Genomic DNA, 27,797 nt, shown 5'->3' on the forward strand with positions numbered 1-27,797 from the left:
TTATTATGCTTTCCTCAAAATGCCTCCTGCAAGCTGGGCACAGTGAGACACACCTATAACCCCAGCACTGAGAGAGCCGAAGCAAGAGGATCCTGAGTTCAAGGCCAGTCTGGGCTACATAGCTACAGTCTGCCAAAAGAAAGAAAGAAAGAAAGGGGGGAAGGAGGGAGGGAGAGGGGGGAGAGAGAGAGAGAGAGAGAGAGAGAGAGAGAGAGAGAGAGAGAGAGAAACAGAGAGAGAGAGAAAAGAAGAAGAAGAAGAAGAAGAAGAAGAAGAAGAAGAAGAAGAAGAAGAAGAAGAAGAAGTAGAAGAAGAAGAAGAAGAAGAAGAAGAAGAAGAAGAAAAAGTAGTAGTGGGATTGGGGCGGTGGGGGGGGGGGCGAGGAGAAGAGGAAAGGAAAGAAAAGAAAAGGAGAAAAAAGAAAAACGTCCTGCCACATCGTATCCTCCAGGTCAAGAGTGAGAACAGTTTTTGTTATCTAAAGATACATATCTTAGGAAAAAAATAACAAGTTTGAAAACACAGGAAATGACTAGCTAGGAAATTACTTTTGGTATTAACATGCTTTTCTTGGGCAACTGTGAGTGAAATCTGTTCTGAGGCTTTAGGATCCGTCTGGGGCTTTTGGCATAATCCTTAAAGAAGTCAAAAGAAGGAACAGTAAAATTAAAAGAAGAGAAAGTTAATCAAAATCAAACCCGTTCTGTTTCTGAAGAAGATGCCTTAAGGCAACAGACAGAAACAAAAGCATCCAGCATTTTCTTCCATTCTGTTCTGAGGTAGGGGAGATGCCTGCCATAGGTCCTCTCAACTCCAGCCCTCCTCCCAAAGGGGTCTGTGCCAAAAATTCCTGCCTGCCTGAGACTTGGAACATCAAACCCCTAATGGGGCACCCTTTGGAGGTGACAGCCCTCTGGGCATCAAGCAAGTGTCAAATTTGAGTAAATATAAAATTCATCAATTATCACTCCAAAGGAGTTGAAAATGAATGAATACAAGATATGACTTGGGTATTAAAAATATGTCCTCTAACCAGTCTCACACGGATATGAAGAGAAAGGAGAAAAGACTCAAGATCAACCTTGCAGTTTTTAAGCCCATTTTTAAAGAAGAGGTTCCCTTTTTCCTGACATGTTTACCATAAGCCTTCAATGGATAAAGCAGGTAAAAACAGGATTCCTCTGGTTGAAAGGGTCTACTTGCCCATTCTTCTCTCCTCCCTCTCACTTGGTCACCCCTCAAACCATAGAGTCTGACCTTGGTCATTCTTCCCCCAACACCAACACACCAAATCATTCAGGCAGATGGATGTTTTTCTGCTTTGAAAGACTTTTGGGGAAGGACCTTCTGCACTTTCCTTGCACTCTTTACATATAAACTCCTTGCAGCAGTAAGTCTTTTATGGAAAATTACCCAGAAGGCACCAGTGAATTTAGGGCCTCCCATTCAAAGTACCATATCCCAGTTCTCCCTAACACACTTCCACTGTTCAACTCCACTCTTCACAACTTATCCACCATGCAGTATTATATCCAGCATTAGTTTCTTTAAGGTGGAACAAGATTTTAATGACATAGGCAATCTGAAAGCAAAATCCTTCTAGAGTTTTCTAATGCCCTCTGAGTTTTTAGTAATTTACCTTTTCAAGTTTTTGAAAGTCTTCAATGTAGTTTTGATAGAAACAACTTTCTTTTTACACTTCTCTATCATCAATTTATGTAATAATTAAATTATACAAGTTCAACTGGCATAAACACACACAGCTCTTGGAAAACATTCAGCATGAGAGCAGAGAACGGCCTATGGGTGCTCATGTCTGTGTGCAGCAGGCACACAGAGGGAATACAGAAGAGCAGGTGCACAGGGCTCTGCCAATCTGATGCCAGGACCACTTTAGTAAGACAAGGGTGAAATCTGCAAGGCTGAAGGCACAGCTCCACTGTTAGTCTTTGTTGCTTCCAATATATCCCACCTCCTTGCTTCACCTCTGAATTTATTTGCTAAATATAAAGGCCAAAGCTGGAGATGAGGAAGTGAGGCTGATATAAAAATTCTGAGCTGGCTAAGGCAGGAGGATAGTGAGTTCAAAGCCACCCTGGGCTATACAGCAAGTTTCAGGCCAACCTAGGCTACATAGCAAGACCCTGTAGAAGGGAAAGAGGGAGGAAAAGAAGGAAGTAGGAATGGAGGGAAAGAAGGAAGGAAAGAAGGAAGGAAGGAAGGAAGAAGGGAAGGAAGGAAGGAAGGCGCATTTACTTGGATGGCATTATTTTACTGGTAGAATTGTTCTGAGTTAGCAAGAATTAGTTCAACTTCATAAAAGAAATAATGGAGTAGTTGAGAGCCTTGCCAGAGCAAACTGTTATTTGAAAACCAGACACCAAACCCAGGAGTCCTGACTTCTTTGGGGGGCTCCTACAGGCTTCACTGACTCCCTGGCACAGCAAATTTTTTTCCAAGGGCTTTTAGACACTCTGGGATCGAAGCTGCTTTTACAATGAACAGCTCTGTGCAAATTCCCAGAATTAGTTTCTCAGATAGCAGGAAAGCTCCTAAACCAGGTTGTGCATGAGTAAGCAATGATTTCCTCCCTCTTGCAAGGGACTCATGGCTAGTTTCTCAGACAGAGGACGTGACTAGTTGCCTTTACCCCCGGGATTCTGAGGCCGGGGCGGAGTTTGGTGAAGGCTCTTAGGCTCCAGGTGCCTTAACTGAAGTGCAGCAGCTCAGAATCCATCTCTCTTTGTAAACACCCTGCACAAGCCACGTGCCACAGTCCCAGCACCACGGCACTGTCAGAGATTCCCATATGCGGACGCCAGAACAGAAAGTCACTTGTTAGATAATGGCAAATTTGAGGTGCATCTATAACGAATAAAAGAAACCTGGTGTTATTACTATCCCTCCTCCTTCACATTTAACTTATGAAAGTGGAGGAGGAAGACCCGTTAATGATAGGACAAAGAAAATTAATGAATTAACATACTGCTTATTATAGCTCAAAGGTAACCATTCTACAGTGTATCATGAACACTGTGAACTCTCCACATTGAGAGCAGCCTGGAAGAAGGATCCAAGCATACAGTAGCAACAAGTGTGGGACTCGGGGCTGGCAACCTAGGGCTGGGAAGTAGAGAGCTGATCACCTAGAATTTGAGAGAGGATTAAATTGGGAAAAGAGTACAAATTACGGGTATCATATGTATGCGTGTGTGTGTGTACACACACATCTATCTATCTATCTGTCTATCTATGTAACAGAAAGAAATGGCACAAGATTCTAGAACATAGATATATACCACAATGCTACATGGGATTTCACTATTTTCCAGACAAGCAAGGCATCCATTTCCAGAGATTTGATCACCAATAAAGCTTTTCAACCAAGCAAGGTCTAGGGCGTATCCCCTGGGACACTCCTGCTATCTGTGCCACTGAGTGTAGCAGTACCGGTCCAGAGACCTGTAACACCAGGAGTAAATTCGAAGTATTTGTTTTCCTTGTGGCCCACTTGTTTGTAGTGCTGAGAATCAAACCTATGGCTTTGCACGTTAGGGAAGTGCTTTACCTCGAAGCCATACCTCCCAGTCCCAGTCTTGCTAAAAACCTACTTTGAAAAATCACACAGTTGGCAGATCACAGGGATCAAAATCTGATAGTCTAGTTCAGTCTTATAGAAGAATTTAAAATAATCCATGGGAAAATGTTTTAAGCCTGAAAAATAACGCTTTCTCCTGCGAAAGCACGCGTGCTCACAGGAGTATGTGTGCATGCCCCGAGGCCACTGCTGCACAGCCTCAAGAACAGGGGCCTACAAGGACAGAGGACAGCAATGATCAAACACTGCGAAGACACCGTGTTACCGTTTCTTCACACACTGCTGGTGATGCCCCTGCCCCATAAATCCTCCTTAGGGTGCATCTCAGGCCCAAAGCTCTCTGTCCACCTTCCTTTGTACCTAAAAGCCTCCTTTCTTCTTGAACACCCTCCACATTTCTCTGCAGTTTGAGCTTCCATGATGCCGTTCTCACTGCCTTCCTACTGCACTGCTTCTGGACCCGCACATAAATCTTCCTTTATATTTCTAGCTTGTTTGCCTCCCATTTCCAGCTACTGTTATTCCTGGTGTCAGAAGTCAGAACCTAACTCCATCGCAGGTCAATCTTATCATAAAGTGGATTGGAAAAGGTTGCTTTTGTTTCCTTTGTGGTGATTACCACAATTCTTGGCACATAATTGGTAATTTTAAAACACCTGCTGGTGGATTTGCTTCCATCTTACGTCCTTGTTGTATGATTTTTTTGTTGTTGTTGTTTTGTTTTTTGAGCAGGAGGAATATATATTTGATCACAGAAAGTTCTTTGTTGCCTCTCCTGCCCCTGTTGTACTTCAGGAGACATGATTTCACCCAATCTGAACAGCTCCAAGTGTGAAAGGATACAGAATAAATATGGTATGTCCAAAGTTGTATTGTTAGAAAATAATTTTAAAAGAAAGGAAAAAAGACAAAAAAAGGAAAACAATAGGAAAAAAACCCCACAAAGCTATATTGTCACATGAGAGGTTATGATGATATTCTATCAGCTTTTTTGTTCATCATCAAAAGACTATTACTAAATTCCACACGGACATCACTTGCATAAAATCCCTGTCCTCTAGGAACTTACGATTGGACCAAACTACTAGCACACAGTGAGTGAAGACAGAAAAACAGATATAAATAGATAGATTGGAAAGCAACTTCCCCAGAGGTTGGGGAACCTCATTAGCAGCTCCTATTTATAGAAAATGACTGTTCCCAAAGGGAGCTTAGTTATTTACAAATTTGCAAAAAGCAAACTCCTTAGACTTGCATATGGTAGAGAGGATGGCTGTGGAGCCAGTTAGAAGTAGGTTTAAATTTCTACTCTACTGCTTACTGGCTGCAACAGGGGAAGTCACTTTCCTTCCCTTGACATGTGCTCCCCATCCACCTCTCAGGGTAGCTGGGAGATAGTAAAGTTCATGTAAAGCTCTGGGCTCAGTCCCCCAGCAAACTGTAGAAAGGTACACAACTTCCCTCTACCGAACAACTCACATGGCACCTACAGCAAGCAGTGCAGTACAGTAAGTAGGAAGACTAGCTTTTGAGGAATTTCAAACTTGCTATGTTCTTTGTACAGCAAGCATTTCATTTTTTTTTTTTTTGGTGGTGCTGGGGTTTTGAACTCAGGGTCTTGCACTTATTTTTTTTTTTTTTGTCTTTTCTTTTTGGTGCTGGGATTGAACCCAGGGCTTCGTGCCTGCTAGGCAAGCGCTCTACCCCTGAGCTCCATCCCAACCTAGGGCCTTGCACTTGCATCAAGCATTTCTTGACTCTTTAAGGACCAGTGGCCAGGCTGTTGTGCATGTGTGTGTGCACATGCACACAGAGAGAGAGGAGGATTGAGCATTCAAGGCCAGCGTGGGCTACATAGCAAGAAATTTCTCAAAGAAAAATTTGTTTTCATCTTCCCCAAGATGAATCAGAGTATTCACAGCAAAAGGCTTTTCTAAGATTCCACTGTCCCAGAGTTGAGGAAATTCCTGAAGCATCCCAGCAAAGTTAGGCTGAGGGTAAATTCTTACACTCTGTACACTATCTGCAGGGCTAGAATGATTTCACTCTGCTTTACTGTCAAGGGCACAGATGGTCTAAGGACAGTTTATTATTCCATGAACTTAACTTGAGATGACAGTGACACCCAGGTCCTGAGGGAACAAGACCATAGCCTGCTCTAGGGCTTCCAGACAGGATTCCTGGTGGCACTGAGTGGTGAAAAATTCATGCCATCATCAGACTCAGAGTGTTCTGTTCCAGACTTGGACTGTGCATGATGACAGAAGTCACTGTGATGATAGATCTTGGCAGAGGATTTGGAAGATGACACAGAACCTCTCAACTGGGAAAAAACTCAGCTATAATGAATTCTTGCTCCTCTGGAAAAATCTTATTTTCTTTTCCAGGCCTAAAGAAAATGCCACCTCTTCCAGGAAGCCTTCCATGACTAGTTTGAGTATGGTCCCTTCCTGAGTGCTTCCAGTTACTGCACATATGACCTGGTATCACAAGAATTTCCTCCATTCTGTCTTCTCCATTGGACTGCAGACTTCCACAACTGTTCCCTTTCATAGATGTCATGACTTGAAATAATATATTGATGTGTTTATTACCTTTTATTCATGTTTTCATTGTAAGCCTATAAGCTCGTGAATGCAGGGTCTGTCCTGTCTTGCTGCTCAGTATTATCTACCCAGTATCCAGCACTGTGCCCGACATCTGAGGTGCTCCCTAGGGTGTGTTGAATGAATGAATGAATGAATGAATCCATACATAAATAAATGTAAGCTCCTTAGGGTTCATCTCTGTTTCTGTAGCACTCAGCACAGTGGTTGGCACAAGGTTATCAAACAGAGAAAGTTGAACGAACATGGGTGTTTTTAAAAAGAGGGATTAAGTCTTAAAAAGTGGTCTATGTTTATGCAAATTGCCATCGAAAATAGGATATATAAATATACCGTCCTAACTGGCATAGAGCTTGGAATGAATAGAAATCTAAAAATGGATGGCCAATTAAAAACTTAAGAAAAAAAATTGAAGGTACATTCTGAGCCAGGGAACTGTTTAGACTATTATACTGATAGCACCTTCCTTAAGAGTCCTTAAGATAGAAAGGAAGGATGCCAAAGAAAAAAAGCAATCTAGAGTTCAGGAGACTCTTATAGCTGGAAGGGACCTTGACAGGTCACAATTTCCTTGTAAAAGTTCTCCTGTTTAAAGCACTCTCCATGATATCTCACTGTCATTACTATAGTCCAGTGAGGTAGACAGGTCAGGAGTTGTATCCATTTTACAGGGAAGGAAACTGAGGCTAGAGACTAAGTAACCTCTGTTAGGTCACAAAGCTAATTAGAAGTGGATAAACCTTTGTGGAGGCCTCCAATTATCAACATTTGGCATCTCCAAGACTTAGACTGGTAACAACGAGAAATATCTCCTGATAGCATAGTAACTGGAGGTGGTTTTAGAGCAAGACAGACCTAGGTGTGAGGACAAATTCCTCTACTGTGATCTTAGATATGTTTACTTAACCTCTCCAAGCTTCAGTTTCATTTCATCTGTGAAATGGGATGGTAATGACAAAAAACACCTCATATGGTGGAAGATTAAATGAATGAACATTTCATACCCGTGCTACCTCAGCACAGGTAGTGTTTCAGAGTATCAGGTATAGTGAGGAAAGGTGACTGGCTCAGATGCTGGACTTAGACTGCTGCCTCACTGAGCCCTCCTGCTTCCTAAGATGCTTCCTGCCTGGGGTCCTTTCCTTCCTTCCATGCTTGTCAAGTCAGGGCAGGGGCTCTGCAGGAAGAGGTTAAGCTAGCAAGCGTGGTTTGTCTGTGGCGTGCATGCCTGGCCCCATAAAACCCTATCCGTAGGCACTTGTCCTTTGTGCCATGCTGACGCTCTCTGCTCCATGGAATCTCTCTGTGGGTTCAGTCTTGCTCCCACTGACCCCCAGGCTCTCCCCAAGAGTCCTTGCCAGGAAAGAGAGCAGGAGGAATGAATGAGATGAGATCTGGGCTCACTTCCTGCTTGGAAGACCCAGGAGGAGACCATGCGAGGATGGTGCTTATAGACAGAGCCTTCCCCAGCAGGGGCAATAATCCTCAAAGTGTGGGGGAAAGGCATCTGCTCTGGGGCAAGGAGACACAGGGCTGACAGCAACTCACTCATCAAAAGCTGGTCGTGGAGACACTGAGGGCCAATTAAGTCATTCACCCTATACCCTCGAATCCTCCCAGGAGCCCAAGGGGGGCCTGAGCCTGCTGGGAGAGCAGCTCTTTGATCCGCACTGGCCTCAGCCAAACATTTACAAGGAAGGTTTCCGAGCTGTCCCCAGAGCAAAGGCTTGGGCTAAGCTCCCCTTCTGTGGGCTGGAGGCGGGCTAGGTAAATTTTATAATTGAAGTGTGAATTCGAGGACTGACCTGCACTTTACAACGGCACCTCTCTCCTTGCTCTAAGAACTTTCAGCCTGTAACTTTGGGCTTGGATGGAAAGAAAACTCAGATCCAACAGAGCTCCAATCCCAGCAGGCAGCAGGATGTAATGTGACCTGCTCCTCTCCCGGGGCTAAAGCAGACTGGGCCCCACCCAGGCACACCTGCCTAGAAACTGTTTCTGGTAGGGAGCTAGGTGAGCACTTAACAGCTGTGGCCCCAGGATAGGGCACTAAGCTTACTCTGCCAAGGCCAGGTTCCCCTGGGACAGGGTGGTTCCCCTGGAGTGGGGTGGGGCAAAGCAAGGGCTCAGGGAGAATAGGAACTCAAAAGAAATGATGAGGAGCTAGAAAAGGATGTTGTATAGGAAGATGATTCTGGGAAAGAGTGTTGGAATCACTTAGAGGATTTTCATACCTTCTGGGGGCGGGGGGGGGGGTGGGCAACAAGAACATCTGTAGAGCCAGTAAACCCCGGTTAGAGGGCAAGTACACAATTTCCCTTGGGCACACCCCATGTGGATCTTAAGTAGATTCTAATTGGGGGGGTGGCAGAGGTGGATGGGGTTTGGAGGTTATGAATTACCCCTTCCTTCTCCAGGATCTACAGCTCAAGCTCACACCTGAAATAAGAATCCCTAGGGGTCCCCAAATGGATCTATTCTCTGTGAACTGTTTGCTTTTATGACCGCCCCCCCCAGCCACTGGAGCAATCTCCCAGTCATCACCTTCCAGGAGACTGCAAGGCTATAGCCTGTGTGCTGTGGTTGGAGTCAAAAAGTTGGGGGCCAGCAGGGCTCTGGCTTCCCAGGGGCCTGATGACAGAGATTCTGTAGGGGAAGGCAGGGAGGCAGGTGCCTCTCTTCCCAGGCCGCCAGGATCTTTGCTCTTACTAGTCTTTGTATGCAGAGTTGCAATTGAGTCCTTGAAGAGTACTTGAGGCTCCCTCCAAGGAAGCGCCAGGAAGCAAAAGCATGTCACATGGTGGCAGTTTTGGCTGCTGGGACTGAGAGGGCTGGGAGAGGTTTGTGGTGGGCCTGGCCACAGCACCATACAGAGTCCCTCATTCTGCTTCCTGGCCTCCAAGTTCCAGAGTCAGCCAGGTCTGTCAGAGGAAAGTTGAGGGGACCAAGTGTGTATATCAGGATGAAAGCTTGAGGTGGGAACTCTCAGAAAACCCAGAAAGTCCCTGCTCAGGTCACTGGAATTTTCTAATCAGCCTGTGAAAATGCACTTTCCAAGTCGGCTCTAGGTGTCCTGAGTGGGGGAGGGGGTAAGGGCTGTGGTCATTCACTTCCCCTTTATGAAGGAGCTCTGTGCAAGATGGTTGTGTCCCTCACCACCAGTCTCTGGGTAGAGTCCCAGGCCTTCATTTCCATCCTGAGAGATTCAACCAGCTCAGAGAGTCACAAATTCAGTGCCCCTTCCCTTCCCCTAGGTCTCATCCTTCATCTCCCATCACCTCTTTTCACCCTAGGACTAATCTCCGAGTTTCCGCAATTGGGGGAACCTCGACTGAGTCTGCCTGGGACCGCAGACCTCCCTGCATATCCCACCCCCAGGCCTGGTCCCTGACGACCCTGACCCCTGCAGCAGCGGCAACCATGGAAGTTCAACCAAGTTGTGCTATTGTCTTGGTACATCCAGGTCTCCGGGGAGACTAAGCGCCTTCCCTCCCCTCTCCGTACCCCCAAAGCCCCAAACACCAGCAGCCAAAAGGTGGAAGCCCGCAGGCTCGGGGCGGCGCTGGCAGAACAGGAGCGTGGCCAAGACCCTCCTTCTTGCGGACCCCACACCCACCGCTCCCCACCCCAAGGCTGCAGCTGCGGAGGAACTGGGGGGCCGGGGTTGGGCCGGGTGCCACGATCCCGATCCCGATCCCAGATGGCGGGCTGCGGTGGGTTGGGGGCGCTTACCTGCGGGGGAAATTCACTGTCCTCCCCGACCTGGGCAGAGGCAGGTGAAGCATCTTGCCCAGCTCAGGCGGCCATTCACCGGGTGGGCACCCAGGACCCCTTCCGGGACTGACCTCACCCGGCACGCGACGGACACCCCAAAAAAGGTCTGAGCCGCCAACCACGCGGAGGGCCCGAAACCGAACCCCGCCGGCCCTCCGCTCCCTTTTTTTTCCGCAGCCGGGCTCGTACTTACGGCTCCAGCTGTACTTAAAGAGACAGAGCCCCATTTCCCCCGTCGCTGACTTCTGTCCCGAGCGCCGGCGATGCTGGCTGCGAGCGGGCTCTTTAACGCCCACAGCAGGTAGACAAAGAGCCACCGCAGCCTCCACCGTTCCGGTGGCCTCGGAAGCCCGGAGGTGCAGAGGAGGCTTAGGGGCCTGGACCTCCACCTGGTCTGCTCCCGGGTTAACCCCTTGGATGCCAGCTGCGGTCCCGTGGGCGCTCGACTCCCGCTGCGCAGTCAGAAGGGGGCGTGAGCAGCGGGCGCTTCCAAGTCTCTCCGGCAGGGAGCCGAGGTGCACGAGTGGGTAGGGGAGGTGGACAGAGGTGTCAGAGGCCTGGGCAGAACCCTCTGGCAGAGGGCTTCCTCCCAGCCTCCTCCCGACTCCTTTTTAGGCTTTTACAAATTAGAGCTTTTACAAAATTAGAGCATTGAATCCGGTACATCCCTAAAGCAAGATCTATCTCTGGAAGGATGTGGTAGGGAGATGGAGGTCAGAGGTTGGCTCCGGAATGTTCTGCTGGGGGCAGGTGTGTGACCTCTGAGTCCTGATACCCTCACGGGTCGGTTCTAACATCTTTCCAGCATTCAGCGGACCACAGATGAAGGGAAAGACATGCTTGGCAGAGGGAGGCTGGGGAAAAGAGCAGCTCACACCCCAGAAGGGTCTGTGCCTTCATCTAGGAAGCATTTTCAGCTTACGGATTTGGAAGAAAAAGATCCAAAGACACGAAGTTTTTACCATAGGGTATGAAAAAGTCGTGGGATGCAGTAGCAAGTGCCCTCTGCTTCTTAGGGCACACTGGCACCTTACCCTCCCTGTGAAAGAGAAAGGAGAAGGGCACAGAAGTTGGATTGCTCCCCACTGCCCTGCCCTGCCCTCTCCTGTCCTCACTGAAGAAACTTCACAACTATGGTTGGGTCTCCACACCAGTGTGAAGAGGACAAGCTGGGAAGACTGGATTTTAGAAAGGAATAGTTTATATCTGCAGATCCATCGTTCCTTCCTCCCTTCCCAGCTACAACAAGAAACATAAAATAGGAGGATCACAGTCCAGGCTGCATAGGCAAAAAGTGAGACCCTGTCTCCAAAATAACCGCAGCACAAAGGGTTGGAGGTGTGGCTCAAGCAGTAGAGTGCCTGCCTAGCAAGCTCAAAGCCCCGAGTTCAAACAACAATACTGCAAATAAGCTGCAGGTCAGACCACCCCTTAGCATGGAGAAAACAGATTTGGATTTCCTTTGCCCTGTTCTGAGCGGCTTAGCTGGTAAGAATTAGGAAAGATGCCTCAGATCCTAAGCAGACCAGCTTTGAGGGGAATCAGAGCAAGGCAAGTGGTTCTCTCTGGCACATTGTTCCATCTCAGTCCAGGATAGTGTCCCTAGACCAAGCCCTATCCTGACTCTCCTGTCCTGCTACTGTCCCTGGCCTCCTGGCCCCACGACTACCCTAAAGGGAGGGTGAGCACAATCAGTTCTCTAGGGAAGGTCTGATCCTGCAGCTGTGCTGAAGCCTGGCCTGGGTCATCTGGGGAACAGCTTACAGTGACACGTGCGCTGTGCGCCGCCATAAGGGATTCTCTTTAGCCACAGCCAGTGTGAATCCCCAGGAAAATGACTGTCAGCCAGAGGAATGTCATCAGCAGGGGATGTTGTTCTCCAGATCTAGCTGTAGGTTTTCCATAAGGTTTCCTCCTTTGTGGATTTCTGAGCAGAGCTGGAGGGAGGGAGAGCTGAGGCCTGGAAGGGGTAAGGCATGGGAGTTTACTTGGGTTGTGCTATCCCTGAACATTCCTTCACAGCTTCTCCCTCTCCCCACCACCCCCAGCCCATGTGGCCCTATCCCTTTTTCTTATACCTGGCAGTATGTCTACCCTCAAGTCCATTCTCCCTTTCCTCTCACTCTCTACCTCACCCCTCACAGGGACTGGGGGACCAGGCCACAATACAAACAAGTGTAACCCAGCAGCTCAGCTCCAGGGAGGGGCTCTTAGCTTCCTGAGTCCCTGCAAACCCAACAGAATCAAAGGTTCCTTCCATATGTCCCTCTTGCCTCCCTGATGGGGAAGAAGGGTCTCATGGTGGTATCTTCGTAGAGTGCACTTTTACAGGAGAAGGGGCAGGGTCCCAGAGGCTTTGCCTCTTAAATAAATAGCATGCAAATTAGCACCTGCTATTTTCAGCCCACAGGTCAGAGCACTTTGGGTAATTGGACAGCAGCACTGAAGAGGAATGCTGTCTGGGGGCTTTTGTGAAGTCAGGCAAACACAGCCTCCCCTGTCAACAGGCCCACTCTTGCGCTTGAAGGGGCCTTGACCTTGCCCATCATGGGGGTGTGGCAGAGGGGAAGTAATATAGTGGCCTTGACTACAGTGGGGGAGCTCTTCTTTCTGGGTTCTAGGCTGCATGCCCGGGCAGAGGGAGTGGGGGACAGCTGAGGCACACATGGTGCAGGGGGAGACACCTGCTGAAAGGGAGTTGGGAATTAGGCACTTTTCCAGAAGAAAACCCAGCCAAACAGGGCAAGAGGAAAAAGGCCCATCTTTCTTAGATAGGCCTCCTCTGTGTGCCTCTGGTGCTTCTCTTCAAAGAGCCTTTGGGAGCCATGACCTCATTCATCTCTCCTGCCAGCACCACTAGAGTGACTCTTTACAAGGGGGACACTGAGGCATGAAAAGGCCAGGAAATGCTCAAAGCAGAGGGCAAGTCCCTCGGCAGAGTCCTAAGAAGGGGTGATTCCTGCCCCCTGCCCCTACTTCCCAGACCTTGAAGGATCTCTGGAATTACCTGTGCCCAGACCCAAGGTGTTCTCTGCCAATGTCCCATTTTCAATGGAGACATCTAAAGATAGTTTGGGGAAGGTTCGAAGGTTGATGTGGTTGGTTGGTTTGAGTGGGGCAAGAAAAAAAAGAGAGACTTGCCAGGTAGTTCTTTGAGCTCTGAATTCATTTGCCTGGAGGGTTCTGGGTTCCAGTGTCACCTGTCTGGGGCCTGACCACACACCTGATTTCCTGGTGAGCCCCTTGAGAAGACTGGCTCACAGGGTAGGCACCCACACTCTGTTCCTTGACTTGCCCTGGGTAACTCATCAGATGGAAGAACAACCTCCCTCTTCCTGGCCTGTAGGTGAGACGTAGGCCTGGACACCCCCTTCCATGCCTGGCCAAGCTAAGCTAGTAGCATCTCAGCAGAGGCAGGCAGAGAGTAGAGTGATAAGAAAAAGAATTAAATCAGCTAAGGGGGCAGGGAATGGGGAGAAAAGGACTTGGGAATTGCCTGGTCACATCCCTAATCCCAGCTTTCAAAAACCTACTCCAGAAATCCCAATGACTCCACTGAATCCTGAGGGAATTGTCTGTTGTGACTTTGATAGAAATGTCTAGAAAAATGATTCCCAACATCTCCACAGCACAAGTTTTCAAAGCACAGTCACATCTATGATTTTTTTCCATCTCCAAACAACCAGGCAGCTATTTTAATACTTGCTTTATATCACTCAAGGCTAGAAGGGTTCAGAGTGGCCTAAGGTAGTCTGGCCACAGGTGTATTGGCAGTAATTACATCAGCTCCAGGTCGGGGATCGCTGGGGGATTTCAGTGTCTGTGGCTTCCAGATGTGAGCCTGGGAGCTTCCCTCCTCTCTCCTGATCCAGCAAGGTTGCTGCCTCTCCTCACCAACCTCCAGGCCTTCCCTAGCCATGGATTCTGGACCAGACCCTGCTCATGAAGTCAGACAATCCAGAACATCAGAATGGAAAAGGACTTTAGAGGTCACCTGGTTCAACCCCCTCCTTTCACAGAGGAGGAGAAGTAGCCTAGAAAGGGGAAGTGAAGTGCTCCAGACCCCTCCATTTGTCCCAGGTTTCCTGATTCCTGGACCAGCGTCCCTTCTACACAGAGGTTTCATTTCTTACCAACTCCATCCCTGAGGCCGGCCCTGGGCTTAGACTGAAAGGTTTGGAAGGTTCATCTGGCACCCTAGTGCCAGCAGAGGATCAGTGGAGAGTTCCAAAAGCCCTGCCCTAATCTCAGCTGAGATTTCTCTGGGGTGGCAAATGAGCCGGCTGGAGGAAGGGGCCCTGCTCCCAGCTGTGTTACTACTCAGCAAATATTTATGTAACCTTTGAGGAGACATGCCTTTCCCACCACCCCCGCAGCTGGGAGCAGCAGCAGAGAGAGGAGCCCCCACCAGGTCCCACATAGTGACCTCCTGGCCTGGTAGGCTTAACTTACTATCCCTGTGAGCGAGTGACAGAGCATTCAGGAGTGGAAGAGGAAAGAGAGGGGGCAGAGGCTGCCTGTCAACTAAGGGTCTGATGGACCTGCAGAGGGGTGGCTGAGCAGGTACCAGTGTGTGTGTGTGTGTGTGTGTGTGTGTGTGCACGCGCGCACGTGTGCGCGCATGCGCTCGCATCTCTGTGTGCAGTGCATATGTATCGTATCCTTCAATCCTCAAAGCCCTTCTCCAGGCCTCAGCCTCTAACAGCTGGTGTGAGCTACTCTCCCCTCTCACGTGGAAAGCAGAGGCCTCCTTTCCACGCCCCTTGGTTCCCCTGATGTCACAGGGTAGGTCTCTTTTCTTCACAGGAGCCAGACAGCTGCTATGGAAACAGGACAGATTGCATTACCCCTCTCTCTGAAGTGCTCCAGGGGCTTCCCCTCTCACTTAGAAGAAAAGCCACAGTCCTCAGCATGGCACACCTGGTCCCTGGCTACCTCCTGACCTCATTTCTCATCCCTTGTTTACTCTGTTTCAGCTACACTACTTACTTGCCAGGTCCTTGAATAGTCCACTCATTCTTGCCTCAGGGCCTTTGCACTCACTCTTCTGTTTATTGAATGGCTCCATCTTCAAAGAAACATTTCCTGACCATCCTGTCTCAAATAGCCACCACACATCTGCCCCTCACCCAGATTTATCTTTAAAGTACACAGCACCATCTAAACGATTATATTTTTATTTCATACATTGATTTGCTTGTTTGCAATTTCTTTTTCCTGTAGGAGTTTAAGAACAATTTCTATTTTTCCCTTGTTGGTACTCTGTAAGTACTTAATGTATGAATAAATACCATGGGGTAGATACCAACGTTATCTCTCCTTTGAGACAATGAAACTGAAGCACAAAGAGGCTTTGGGTAATATCCAAGGTCATATAAGCAGTGACTGACAAGCGGAGAATGAAATCCAGGCCAACCAGTCTCCAGCATGCTCCATAGACTTTGCCACTCTGCCTCCCAAGAACAGAACACTAACAGAAGAGGGGAACTGGGATTGCACAGCTGCTTCATCCCAGACTTCAGTGGGATCTTCCTGCCGGACCCTCACATGGGAGTGCCTTGCCCAGGCCAAATCTAGAAAACAGGGAGCATCTGGGTAAAGTTCACCCCAGCCTGGGCCCAGGGCAGCTGGTCGTCCATTGGGGTTCCCTTCTGAAGTCTGCTGAGGCTTGGTAAGGAGCAGTGTCAGACTGATTAGCTGTGTCCCTCACTTCTACTAACACTGGGCAGCATGTCAGCTGTCCTGGGACCCTTGCTGCAAGAAGTCCCACCACGTGGGTCTGTCTACATGTGTACATAGTATCACTCCTGGACTACCCCTTGTCATCAAACCCACTGTGGCCAGGACAGAAGCCAGACATGGAAGTAGAGGAAGGCTAAGAGACTGAGAAAGATGACCAATGAGAAGAGGGCCTGGGGAAAGGGCTAAATGAAGGTGGTCAGGAAAAGAGGCGGGTGGGGCAACAGTGGCTCAAGCCTGCAATTCTAACTATTTGGGAGACTGAGATTAGTAGGATAGTGGGTCAAAGCCAGCCTGGGCAAATAGTTTGGGAGACCCCATCTCCAAAATAACCAGACTGGAGGTATGGCTCAAATAGTACAGTGCCTGCTTTGCCCTTGAGTTAAAACCCCAGTTCCACCAAAAAAACCAAAACAAAACAGAGGGCAGGAACTAGGGCAGAATTTTGTCCCTGTCTCCAGGCTGGAAATGCCCCATAGGAAAGAAGGGACAAAGCCCAAGACAGGCCCTTTGAGTAGGAGCTTGCCAAAGGAGAAGCAGGGGTGGGCTGGTGAGACTTTCTTGCCCTGCTCTGGGTCAGGGCCCCAAGCTGAGTGCAGGGTCACTCGTCCCTTTCTGGAAGTCCCTCCACTTCTCTGACACTCTGTGCTAGCTGGTTTCTGAACTGCCCCCTGCACAAAACAGCTGATCCTGTGTGCACATAGCTTCTTTGTATTCAGCCACCTCCCACATGTGCCTGGATGGGTCTCACACAGTGTCTGTCTGTCTCTCATTTCCATACCTTGGCATGCACAACATGAATGTGCTGGTTGGTTCTATCTATGGCACATGCCCCCATCAGCCTCTCTCCAGTCTGCTCTCTCTGTGACTCTGCTCTATGCACTGAGTGAACATGGATCCATCTATTAGGTAGCTGTGTGCTTTGGATCTCTCTGGGCCTGCCTCCTTTTCAAATCCAGGCTTATGCATCTGCCTGTGCTTGTTCCATGGTTACCCCACACATAGACAGGCAAGAACAATTCTGCCTGCAGCCTCTTTGGGGCAGCCTCCTACAAAGCTCAGTGGCTAAGACCCCTCTCTGGCCTTTCTTCAGCAGCAGTGAATGGTCTTTTGCTGCTTGGCCAGAGACATCTGATAGCCCAGAGGCCAGAGCTGGTCCCTCAGGAGCATCCTGGGACAGCCTGGTCTTTGAGCCAGAGTCAGACAAGGACTTGCATTCACAAGGCTTGGGTTACTCCTTCTGCTGTTGGCCCAGAGTTCCTGGCTGTGGCCACTTGTGGCTCCCCAAAGCAAGGAAGATGGGGAGGTCACTTAGGGGCATTGCAGCAGAGGGTCTCCAACAATGATTCATTGGTTAGACAACAGCATGGCAGAGAGGAGAACCTAAGCACAAACAGGGTGTCATCGTTGGCAAGTTCCTGCTCTAACAGAGGGCATGTGATCCTGCCTCTGACATGCTGCCAGGCTTTGGGGACGCAAGATGCACACAGCAAGGCAGTGGTGTATGCCGGAATGAGCCCAGGGCATGGAGTCTAGAGGCCTGGGTTCTGTTCTGATGTGGCCACTTTCAAGTTCAGTAATTCTGCCAAGCCAGATGAGCTGAGTTCCAACTTCCTCACTTATAAATAAGGGGAAAGAATATCTAATTCCCATTGTTGTTAAGATTAAATGAAATAATGTCAGGTTAGTGTTTTGTAAACCATATGTGCTTTACAGTCGTTACAGAATCATAAAAACACCAGTTACTGCAGTACAAATTATGCACACAAGTTCTAGGACAACTCATGTCAGACAGCAATCATACTGCCATGGGATGAATTAGGGAAGGCTCCCTGAAGGGAGGGGGCTTGGCAAAGATGAGTGAGTAAATGGGCATTACCACCTATGCAGGAAAACCCCCACTCCATGGATGGCCTGTAGAAAAGCCAACAAAGAGAAGGGAGGGAGCTAACACCGAGCACCCTGCATACCAAGTGTTTTACATCCACTATATTCACTTACCTCTCAACAACAATCCTAGTTCCATATTGTTATTTCTACTTAAACAGCTTTCCCGATGCCTCAGAGATGAGAGCTAAAGCAGCCTATCACACTTCCACATTGTGCTCTCTTGGTTATATCAGCTTGCATGGAATTTCCAGGCACCATACAAGCCCAGCTGGCTTATCACAGAACATAAGGGTTGTGGAGCAAAGGAAGAGACTGACAGTTGAAGAGGTAAGACAAATGGACAGGTAGACAGGAAGGCAGGGATGGGGGGAAGAAAAGCCAAACCCATCTCCACAGCTTCCTCAACCCTTGTCCATTCTGATTGGCAATCAAATTGTATGTCATCACTCTCAGTCAAAACTCCAGCAGCTCAATTGTAGGTTACTAGGACACCCAAAGGAGGGGCCACTCTTCAGTGATATCAATTGCTATGGCAACCTGCATACATCCAGCAGCCCCTCTGGAACACCTGGCTTATTCCAGGTTTGAACGGACACAGTTTGAGACATGTATTAACTATGCACACTGAGGAAGACTGTCCACTATTGCATTTTAAGAATTAAGGGGCTGGGCGCCAGTGGCTCATGCCTGTAATCCTAGCTACTCAGGAGGCACAGATCAGGAAGATCGAGGTGTGAACCCAGCTCAGGCAAATAGAACGTGAGACCCTATCTCAAAAAAACTCATCACAAAAAAAAAGGGCTGATGGAGTAGCTCAAGGTGTAGGCCCTAAGTTCGAACCCCAGTATTGCAAAAAGAAAAAGAAAAAATAAAAAAGGAATTAAAGTTGGCTTCAGGGCCAGGAACTCTCTAAAGTTTATCATCTCCATTCCATTAGCCTCCTTCGCTTCCTTGCTTCCCTCCTCTCTTCTTTATAATTGATGGTGTTTGTGTTCTACCTGTGTCCCCTCTGCAGTCCCTGATCCTCTACCTGCACCTGGGCACCATTACAAGCACCTGGGACACAGCCTCTGAGCAGGCTGGAACTGCTGGCTCAGCACCCAGATGAATTGCCTTTAGCCAATAATGAATGTGAGCTGAAAGATAAATGCCCTTTGGGTAGGCACTCTGAGTTTTGTTCCCCGTCATCTCCCAGAAATCCCTAAGCTTCAAGTGTCCACAGCAGCAACCTGTACATGCCCACCTTCCTTCTCTTTTGACTCATTTCCCCTGCTCATCAGCGCTTTCTGAGATCTCCTCCCAAATAAACCAAATCCTCATCTTGAGATCAGCTTCTGGGAGTACCCCCGCTGCTATGGCATCACCTAAAATTGGAGACGTTGGAAATTTAAGCCTCAATGTGACTGCATTGAGCTGTAGGACCCAGGGCATCATGCTTGGCAGGCAGACACTATACCACTTGCAACACCTCCAGCCCTTTTTGCTGGGGTTATTTTGGAGATAGAGTCTCACTTTTTGCCCAGCATGGCCTGGACTGTGATCCTTCTATTTTATGCTTCCTGCTACAGCTGGGATCACAGGTGCATGCACCACTGTGACCAGCTATTGACTGAGTTGGAGTCTCATAGGCTTTTTGCCCTGACTGGGCTCCAACCATGATCCTCCCAATCTCAGCCTCCCAAGAATCTAGCATTACAGGCATGATCCACCAGCACCTGGCTGAGCCACAGGACTTTTAAGAGATGAAAAGGTTATGAGGGCTCTGCCTTCACAAATGGGTTGCTGGTTAGTTACACAGGGTAGGTTCCCTCTCTTGTGCATACCTCTTGCTCCTCCACTTTCTACCATGAGATGGTGCAGCAAGAAAGTCCTTGCCAAATTCATCCCCTCAATCTTGGACTTTCCACTCCCAGAACTGTAAGAAATAAATGTGCTCTTCATAAATTAGCCAGTCTGTAGTGTTTTGTTACAGCATCACAAAGTGACTAAGACACCAGGCAAGTCACTCTTGACATATGAGAAACATACGTTCAAGTATAGGACGGCCAGCTCAGTTAGCTAGGTCATGATGAGAAAGAGGTCACGGCCACTGTGTGATCCTGTGTGCAATTAGCTTAGCCATTTACACAACACATGCTGTACTTACAGCCCAGACTCCAAGTCACAGATGGACACCATTTGCGGCATGGGAACATTGCATGGGCAGGCAAAAATGGGGTCAGGGCAAATCCATCTTTTCTGGCAAACAAGTTAGTTTGTCCTCCAGTGCAGATGGCAAACATCATTTTCAAGCACGAAGGTGAACACACACTTCAAATACTGTATTAGTATTTAGAATGTGGAGTGGCCTAAGCGGTAAGAGCGACTGCCTAGAATGTGCACATGACAGCTTAGCTCTGTCGTCTTGCTAACGCATGCCATCTAATGACTACCTAATGATGGCCAGCATTTATGGAGCCTTGTGCTATCTAATTTAATTCTCACCATGATCTTATGAGTCAACGGCAGTGCTGTCTTCATTTTTTAGCTGAGGACACCAAAAGAATTTATCCAATCTCATGTAGCGAGAAAGAGGAAAAGAGCCTGGATTCAAACCCAGGCAATGAGCCTTTACTGTGACCAAGATGCTGCTCTGCTAGTCTGTAATATGCCTGTGCTGATAAATCTGTTCTCAAAAGTCTGTCTAACTGCACACTGCAGGAATAAAAGATTATCAAGGCAGTGTTAAAAAGCAAAACAGGATCATTTTTCACAACAGAAATCAAGGCCCAAATTCAATGGTCACCTGACAAGTTTAAGAAACATTATTTTAGGTAGGCTTGGTTGTACACATGTGTAATCCCATCAGTTGGCAGGTAGAGGCAGGAGGATGGGCAGTTCAAGACCAGCCTGGGTTGGTATCGAGTTTGAGACCAGACTGGACAATGTAACAAGATCCTGTCTCAGCAACAAAGAAAGAAAAGGAAAGACAGAAAGAAGGAGAGAGAGGGAGAGAGAGGGAGAGAGACAGAGAGAGAGAGAGACAGGGACAGAGAGAGAGAGAGAGAGAGAGAGAGAGAGAGAGAGAGAGAGAGAGAGAGAGAGAGAAGAAAAGGGGAGGGAAGGAAAAGAAAAAGAAACCTTCAGCTAATTGAGTAGATATTGAGTCCGAATCATATATTTCAAATCAACAGCCCTGAAAACTTTTCAAAATTCTCTTACATATTCTTTCCCACTTGATCTTCACAGGCAAAAATAATTACTTTTTAGAAATGAACAACTAAAAACAGAGAGGTTAGGTGACTTGCTCAGTCCCACACAGCAACCAAGAGGTATGCTTAAGATTGAACTCCAGATCCCAAGATTAGCCCAGTGCTTTTTTCTCCCTGTACCACAGAGAAGCATCAACCACAGACATGTGTGTGAATCTACTGGTTAGCACTGTAATTATTAGCTGTCATCCCTAGTGGGGTCTGCTACAACCACCATCCCTTCTTTTACTGTGCACCCAGTGAACACCCGACCTCCTTTCAGATCTGAAGTGCTTCAAGGGCAGAAACTGAGTTTCCTTCAGAACTTGAGCATCAGGTGCTTCTCAGGATGGCCTTCTACCACATTCTGCTCCTAACCTTGTGTTCATGAGCCAAAGCCAGACCTGGTCCAGCTGCCCAGCAGATGGGACACCTAAAGACCTACCAGGAAACAGAAGGCAAAGGCAGGAGTGAGCAGAACAACCCTTCCCTGCCCATCCAGACTCAGAAGTTTCTCTGTGTACAAACTATGCCAGCCCAGTGCCCAGGCAAGAGAATTCTTATCACTGGAAGTGGTTGCAGGGTATCTTGGGATTAAGGATTCCCATACAGGCCATGCTATGGGGCACAAATAGGGCTCCCCCTCTCAGGAGAGACTGAAGAGATAGAGGCTATATTACAAGGCTGGAAATGTCTCTTTAAGGCTGCAGCTCACTGCCTCTGGGAGTCAAGAACCAGCAGGGGCCTACAGTTTATTTTAGTTGACATTTTTCAATGTCAGGTCACTTCAGAGCCAAGGAGGAAACGAAACCCATCTGTTCCTGAGCCCCCAAGCACAGTTCAAGAGGACAGGCTGTGGAGAGAAGGGAGGAGAGACAGGAGGAAACAAGAAGCCTGGGACATCAGCCACACACAGTGCAGAGAACCACCTGAGGAGAGACCAAGGGTGCAGACAGTCACCAAGAAATGTCCACTGGGCTGTGCTGTGCCGCATGTACACAGAGCTCCCTCAAGATGGGGCCTGCTTGTCTGTGGTCCTTGGTATTGGTCACTGGACAGCAGTCTTGCCAGGGCTGCAGATGGCACACCTCTGCACCATGTGAACAGCACTCCCTTGAGTTGTGGGATTTGGCAGGATTGTGGCTGGCTTGGCTTTCCAGTTTCCCATCCATTACTGCCACCCCCAACACAGGCAGAAATGGAGACACTAAGAGGTAGATCTAGGCCAAGGCAGAGGCTGGAGCTCCTGTCCAGCTGGGAGCGGGTGGCCCCATCCCCAGCACCTGTGTCCACCTCTGGGTGGGCTCTACTCCCTCCACCTGACCCTGGATGTCCTGAATGGGAAGACAGATGGCTGAGAGACTTATCTTCTTAGTTAGATTAAATTCCAGACTTTCCTATTTTTAGAAAACCAAATTCCTTCTCTCTTTTTAAGTGGTAAAAATGTCCCAAGCTGTCATCTCGGACAGTCAGCAGCCAATGTGAAGTTGTCTGGGGTGTCATGATTTGAAGAATTCCCTGGCAGGACTACTTCTAGTGTTAAGCAGGTGATCAGTCTAGGTGCCAGCTCTAAGAGGATTGTTGACAACTTGAGAGCTTCCAGAGGAGGGTGACGGGGACAACGAGGCAGTCTGGAAGACTGAGTCATTTTGGAAAATGTTGAAAGAAGGTGGGGACTTTTTGTGTTGGGGGAAGCAGTTGGGGAAAGGTCTAGAGAACACCCGAGCTGTAAATCTCTTAGAAGAAAACATAGATGGAAGGCTGCATGGGATTGGATTTATCATGATCTTCTAGATTTGATATCCAAAGCACAGGCAACAAAAGAAAAAAATAGATAAACTGGACTTCATCAAAATGAAAAACTTCATCCAGACACAGTGGGCACACACCTCTAATCCCAGTGCCCGAGGCCAGCCTGGGCTACATAGAGAGATCCTGTCTAAAGAAAACAGCCAAACAAAATAAAACAATGAAAAACCTTCTTGTGCATCAAAGGACACTATCAACAGAAAGAAAGGCAACCCACAGAATGGGAGAAAATACTTATGAATCATGTATCTGATAAAAGATTAATATCCAGAATATATGAAGAACTCCCAGCAAAACCCAAACCATCCAACTAAAAAAAATGGGCAAAGAATTTGAATAGATATTCCACAAAGAAGAGAGACAAATGGGCAATAGCACGTGAAGATGCTTAGCACCACCAGTCATTGGGGAAATGCAGTTCAAAACCACAATGAGATACAATCTTGCCCCTACTAGAATGGCTGTTATCAAAAGGATAAAAATTAACAAATGCTGGTGAGGATGTGGACAGGGAGACTTCTCCCAAACCGTTAATGGGATGTAAATTAGTAGAGCCATTATAGAAAACAGTATAATTTTCCTCAAAAAACTACAAACAGAACTGCCACATGATCCAGCAATCCCACGAGTGGGTATGTATGCACCCAAAGAAAACGAACATGACATGTTGAAGGGACACCTGCATTCACATTTAACAACAGCCAAGATATGGAACCAACCTGGGTATTCACTGATGGACAAGTCAGTAGGAAAATGTGGTATAAATGTACACTGGAGTATTGTTCAGCCATAAGGGTATGGGGGAGGGAAGGAAGAAGAGAGGATGGCTAATGGACATAGGAGTGCAGCAGGGTAGGTGAACTACTTCTAATATTCTGTTTTTGACAAGGGGTATTTGTATATTGCAAAACAGCTAGTAGAGAGGATTTTGAATGTCTTCAACAGAAAGAGATTATAAATATCTTAGTTGATGATATACCAATTACCTGTTCTGATCACTATACACATGCATTGAAATGTCACACTATACCCCCACAAACATGCATAATTATTATATCAATAAAATATATTTATAAAAAAACACAATCAGGCTGGTTGGTAGAGTGGCTCAAGTGATATCTGAGTTCAACTCCCAGTACTGAAAAAAAATCAAGACAATCAAATACTACTTCATATTAGTGTTACAATTTGGATCCTAAATATCCCCCAAAGGCCCATGTATTGGAGGCTTGGTACTTGGTACTCATACTCAGCCTGTGGTGCTTTTAGGAGGTGGTGGAGTTTTTAGGAGGCAGAGCCAGGAAGGAGGTCTTAGGTCACTGGGCATGTGTTCCTGAAGGGGACTGTGCAACCTTGTTCTCTTCCTCTCTTCTTCCTCTTTCTCTCTCTCTCTCTCTCTCTCTCTCTCTCTCTCTCTCTCTCTCTCTCCTTCCCTCTCCCCAGCCAGGGTGGACAGTTTCCACTTGCTCTCCCTCCACTATGTACTGCCTTGCCCCAGACCCAAAAGCAATGGGGACAACCAAATGTGGACAGAAAAACTTTGAAACTGTAATCCAAAATAAACCTTTCCTCTTTTTAAATCGATGGTCTCGGTATTTTGTTACAGCAACAGAAATCTGACATACACAATTAGGATGGCTATTGTTTAAAAAAGAAAGTGAATTTAGTGAACAGTAAAGATATAAAATATTAAACTGGTAAAATAGTACAGTCTCTGTGGAAAATAGTATAGAGGTTCTTTAAAAAGTTACCCATAAAATTACCACATAGTCCAGCAATTCCATTCCTGTGTATAAACCCAAAAGAACTGAAATTAGGGACTTGAACAGATATTCATAATCAATGTTCACAGTACCAATGCTCACAACGGCCATAGGGTATACACAACCCATCAGTGCATGAATGGATAAACAAAATATAGTAGATACATATGGCGGAATATTAGTAAACCTTAAAAAAAGAAGGAAATTATTATTATTATTATTTTTGCTAGGACTGGGGTTTGAACTTAGGGCTTTATGCTTGCAAAGCAAGCACTCTGCCACTTGAGCCACACCTCCAGTCTAAAAAAGAAGGAAATTCTGACACATCCTACAATATGATAAACTTTGATGACATTAGGCTAGGTAAAATAAGCCAGTCACAAAAACCCGAATACTGTATAATTCCACTTAGATGAGCTACCTGGAGTCATCAAATTCACAGAGACAAAAAGTAGAGTGGAGGTTTCCAGGGGCTGGAGGGAGGAAGGAAGGGAAGTCATTGCTTGGTAAGTATGGAGTTTCAGTTTGGGATGATCCATTCTGAATGGATGGATGGTGTGGGTGGTGATGGTGAGTGTTGGTGGTGGTGGTGAGTGTTGGTGGTGGTGGTGATGGTGGGTGGTGGTGGTGGTGATGGTGGGTGGTGGTGGTAGTGGTGATGGCATCAGTCATAGTGATTGTGGTGGTGGTGATAGTGGGTTATGGGTGGTAGGTGGTGGAGGTAAAGGTGGTGACTGCAGCTCACAACGATGTGAAGGCACGTGATGCACTGACCCTTGCACTTTCAAGTGGTTGGCCTAAAATCGCAGATCTTATGTAGACTTTACCATCATTTTTAAGAACTAAATATTTAAAGCGTGCGATTATTTTGGGAGCAGCATGAGAGTCACTTTCTCTGTCCTAGTTTACTGTTTTGTTTGAAGAGTTTAATTCTTGAGTTTGCTGAGTGGCTACGTGGGAAGCAGCCTGGTGCAAGATGGAGTAGGGCGAGCTGACTTGAAGCTATACATTGGCTTAAGAAGACCCCCATACCCCATGGCGACCCCCAGCAGATAACAAAGAGCACTGGGAAAGGGTCAAAGCCACTGTCATCCTTCATGACTCACTTGGAGCTCTTGTGGCCCATTGTGTCACCCAAGGTGTTAGGCAGGAGCCCAGGAACCAGCCTCACTGCTCTGGTGGCCCATTGCTGCTGGGAACCTTTTGGGGGAGGTGAATGACAGCCACTGGGTGGCCATGTGGGCAGGAGGGGAAGCTCTGAACATAGCCTCTGCAGGAATAGCCTGGTCCATTTTATGAACAGCAAAAACAATTTTCTTAGAAATACAACATTTTCTAAATGACAAAACCTCAGTGGAGAAGAGAGGACCAAGAGGAGACTCAACAAAGACCCCTCGAATTTGCAGTTACTCAAAGATCTGCTGGAATTCAGAACACCCTGTTTCTAATTTAAAAAAACAAAACAAAAAATCCCCAAGAAAACACAACACGTAAGCATGAAGATGCATAATCGAGGAGCAACTGTTTACATTTAAATTTCCGGGCATTATAAATTGATTCCTTTTAACAACAACTAAAACAAAAAAGATGGCTGTGTTTTACAGTTCTGGCAGGGAATTACATGACAAAGAAACCTTGAAAGGAAGGTTAAGACTTACTGCTAACTGACTGACCCTAAAAACTGCACTGGAAATTATGTTGTGAACTAGCACTGAGTCTACATCATGGTCCACTCTCAGAAAACGTCATGCCAGCAATTACTCCACTTCCTCAGGCCAATGCCAGGCTTCCCTGGACTTCCAGTGGGTAGGTGTGGAGGGCCTTGGGAATGCAGCTGGTTTCTTAACTGACTCAGGAACACACACACACTGCTCAGAGGAGAAGATAAAGAAAGCGTATGAGGGAGTGGATAAAAGTGACTTTCCTTTCCTGTTCTCCTGGTGGCACTCTGTGTCCTCACTCTTATGTGCGCAGCTGCTAACAGATCTGACCTGGCTGTTGATTCTAGATGAGTGGTGCTCTGGCCAAACTATACCCTCCCCGAGGGCAAGAGCACTGCCTCCCGCATGGTCTGGAACTCTCCAGAGTCTCCCTTTTTTACATATTAATTCTGTCAATCCTCACAAGGACCCTGAGATTGTTCTAGTAGCATCTGCATTTAGCAGATAGACAAATTGAAGCCTGAGGAGTCAACTACCTTGCCCAAGTTCACACAGCTAGCTAAGTCTAGAAGTCCTGTGGCCTTCCTCAGGGTGGGTCCCCTCCAGGGGAGGCATCTCATGTCTTCCAACACTTGGGGAATTTTCTGCCAAGGACATTGTGAGGGGAGGGGCTCTCAGAGCAGTGGGGAGGTTCCCCAGTCTAGGGTCTCCCTAGAACTGGGGCCATGGTCCCTCCAACACACAGGGAACTTTTCCATCCCACAGATCTTGGAGTTCCCCTTGCCTTGTCTGGCTGGGACCTCTCAAGGGGCAGGGACCTGACACCTCCTCAGAGGCGCTTCCTGGGGCACAGGCTATAAGGGACTCCTCCGACACCCTCCCTCCTGTCCTGCACAGGGCTCTGACCACAGCAGCTGCTCAGTGCCTGTGTGCTGGATGGCTTGTCTCTGGTTCCAGCTCCAGGCTGGCGGATCTGAGCGTGAGGTTGGGCTGCCCCTGGGATTAACCAGTCAGTAAACAACCCATTCATGCGTCAGTTGTTTTGCTCCAGAGCAGCCTCATCAGCTGGACAGGACTTGACCAGACCCCGCCAAGTTTATCCTCAGGGGTGGGGTGGGATGGCCTGGAGCTTGGCTTGCAGTCTTTTCCAAGAGACTGCTTTCCTCAAGCCAGAGATTTTTACTGGGGAGGGGCAGTCCCTGGTAGTAGTCTATAAGACCCTGAGAGGTAGGGAGGGGTGCTGCTGCTTCTTGTGTGGGCCCTTAGGGGTCCCAATCAACCAAGAAAGAAGATGGATGTGGCAGTCAGCAGAGAGACATCCCAGAGAAGCTTCCAGAACCACTGTGGTTCTCTGGTCTCAGGGTTTAAAACAGTTGCCAGGACCCACAGAGCCTCTAACAGTTCTTTCTTCCTATCATCTCCCCTTATTTCCCAGACTGCCACTTCTGTCCAAGTTATCTCCACAGGCCCAATATCTTCAACTACAGCAGAAGGTGAGGGTCCCTGTGGGGCAAAGGGCAGGAAAGAAGGGTCCAATAGACTGGGGGTAGAGATGAGGACATTGTGTTAGTGGTAGAAAGTTTGCAAAAGCAGTAACCCAAGGAGTAGAGACCAGGGGCCAGTGGGGCAAGATTAGAGACCAGCATAATGGGAACCCCTGGCAGAGAGAGCAAAGATATCACCCCACTTTCTGTTTGATTTGCACTTTCATCAACTCACTCTCATTT

At 47.7% G+C, this 27,797-nt stretch overlaps 1 protein-coding gene across 5 annotated transcripts in view; it reads right to left on the reverse strand.

Annotated features, from left to right (window-relative positions):
• Nav1 (neuron navigator 1) overlaps positions 1 to 27,797 on the reverse strand; it is a 240,125-nt gene that overhangs the window by 65,449 nt on the left and 146,879 nt on the right. Inside the window, exon 1 of one of the 5 annotated variants that reach the window (XM_074048656.1) lies at positions 9,937 to 10,934. The exons of the other annotated variants lie outside the window; for them this stretch is intronic. Within the exon in view, the coding sequence (XP_073904757.1) occupies positions 9,937 to 10,205 (269 nt within the window). The 5' untranslated portion in view covers positions 10,206 to 10,934. Of the gene's footprint in view, positions 1 to 9,936; positions 10,935 to 27,797 lie in introns of those variants that run through there. 5 annotated transcript variants of the gene reach the window in all.

This window comes from Castor canadensis, chromosome 11 (assembly GCF_047511655.1).
Source record: "Castor canadensis chromosome 11, mCasCan1.hap1v2, whole genome shotgun sequence".
Classification (NCBI taxonomy): Eukaryota; Metazoa; Chordata; class Mammalia; order Rodentia; family Castoridae; genus Castor; species Castor canadensis.